The 1446-nt window shown below is 59.1% G+C and overlaps 1 protein-coding gene across 1 annotated transcript; it reads right to left on the bottom strand.

Annotated features, from left to right (window-relative positions):
- Positions 1-41: 41 nt before the first annotated feature.
- On the bottom strand, positions 42-352 carry NGA_0439900 (uncharacterized protein; the record flags this gene model as incomplete). The annotated part of the gene is made up of 2 exons (XM_005853340.1): positions 42-52; positions 214-352. Coding segments are annotated over 2 exons (150 nt in total), but the record flags the coding sequence as incomplete, so codon positions are not given.
- Positions 353-1446: the final 1094 nt, after the last annotated feature.

Below are 1446 nucleotides of genomic sequence, written 5' to 3'. Positions count from 1 at the left end.
GGGACTGTACCTGCAGGAGGCGGGGAGACCAGTGTCGTGGACGGAGGCGCCACTGAAGGCCCAGGGGAAGGAGGCAGTGCGAGATAAGAAGGGAAGGAAAGAGAGGAGGTATAGGCGCCGGATTAGCGCCCACTTCCCTCTATGACTCAAGACACGTCCTCGCTCCTTCCCTCCCTCCCGCCTTCCCTCCCTCCCTCCTCCCTCCCTCCTCACCGGCTGGCGTCCAAAAGCCCGAAAGGCTTTCGACGTGGCCGCCAAGGACAGGCACAGGTCTGTCGTGCTCAGGTACTGGCTGAGGAGACGGCGAGTGAGGCAAACCCACCACGCGCCCCTCTCCAAGTCTCGGCCTTCGGCCATCCACCGTTGGGAGCGGAAGGGAGCGAAGGCTTTCTGGGTGGCCGCCAAAGAGGCCAAGTCAGGCAGAGACAGGAAAGGCGCGAGGAGGTGATTGGACTGGCAGACATCCCAGGCGGCATTGGTGGGAGAGAGTAGCGGCGCAGGACTCGTCGGGGGTGCATGAAGAGCAAGCCCGGCCAGGCGGTGGACGAGGGGGGAAGCCGGTTGCGGCATCGAGGCGGGGGGGGTGGGGTAAGGGGCGTGAAGCGATGGCATCGTGAGGAGGGCTTGGACGGGTGGAGAGGGAAGATATCGAGCCGAGGGCTGGCATTTCCTGGATGTGAACGAGGGGAAAGAGGAAAGGAGGGGTTGGTGTGAGAGGTGGGCAAAAGACCTGATGCCGACATGACGGTGCCCGGCAACAGGGGCAGAAAGGGCATATGCATGTGGGTAACAGGTACCACTGGTATACTTTTAAAGATCTCCTCATGACGTTTCGTTGCTTTTTTCACCATCCAGGGGCTAAATTTGTGTTGCGCCCCTCAGGAAATGTTTCCTTTTGCAAGGAGCGAGCAGGCAGGAGGAGTTCCGAAAGGAGGCTGTATGCCTCAATTCCTGTACGAAGGTCAACGTCACGATGATGCGATAACATGGCTGCACACGCGTGTACCAAAAAGACATGTTGGGCACTAATTCCAGACGTTCTCGGGCTTTCTTTCCAAGCGTTTTGTCCTCGCCGAGATATTCCCACACGCCCCCGCAAGCAATGAAATGGTCTCTGGGATGATCATTTCCTTGCGTTTCCTCCCTCTCACCTCCACGCAAATCACCCCGCACACCATCCCTACAGCGTTCAAAGCCACATAGAGCTGCGCGGCTCCTCGTCTGGGGCAAGTCAGCTTTAGCGGCGCGGCAGAAACCCTAGTAGTGTTGGTAGCTCCAGCGCCTGCGTGCTCGTTTTCCCCCTCTCCTCCCACCTTCCTTCATTTCCAAGGACGCAGCAAGAAGAGATAAAAGCGATGCGCGGAGACCTTCATCTCGACACTTGTCTCCCCTCCCATCCCGGGCGAGAAGTGGACAAGGACACTTTTCCTGGTCCCTCCTCCCTCC

The sequence above is a fragment of the Nannochloropsis gaditana genome (assembly GCF_000240725.1).
Source record: "Nannochloropsis gaditana CCMP526 unplaced genomic scaffold scaffold945, whole genome shotgun sequence".
Classification (NCBI taxonomy): Eukaryota; class Eustigmatophyceae; order Eustigmatales; family Monodopsidaceae; genus Microchloropsis; species Microchloropsis gaditana.
This window is presented reverse-complemented; position numbering and strand designations above follow the sequence as displayed.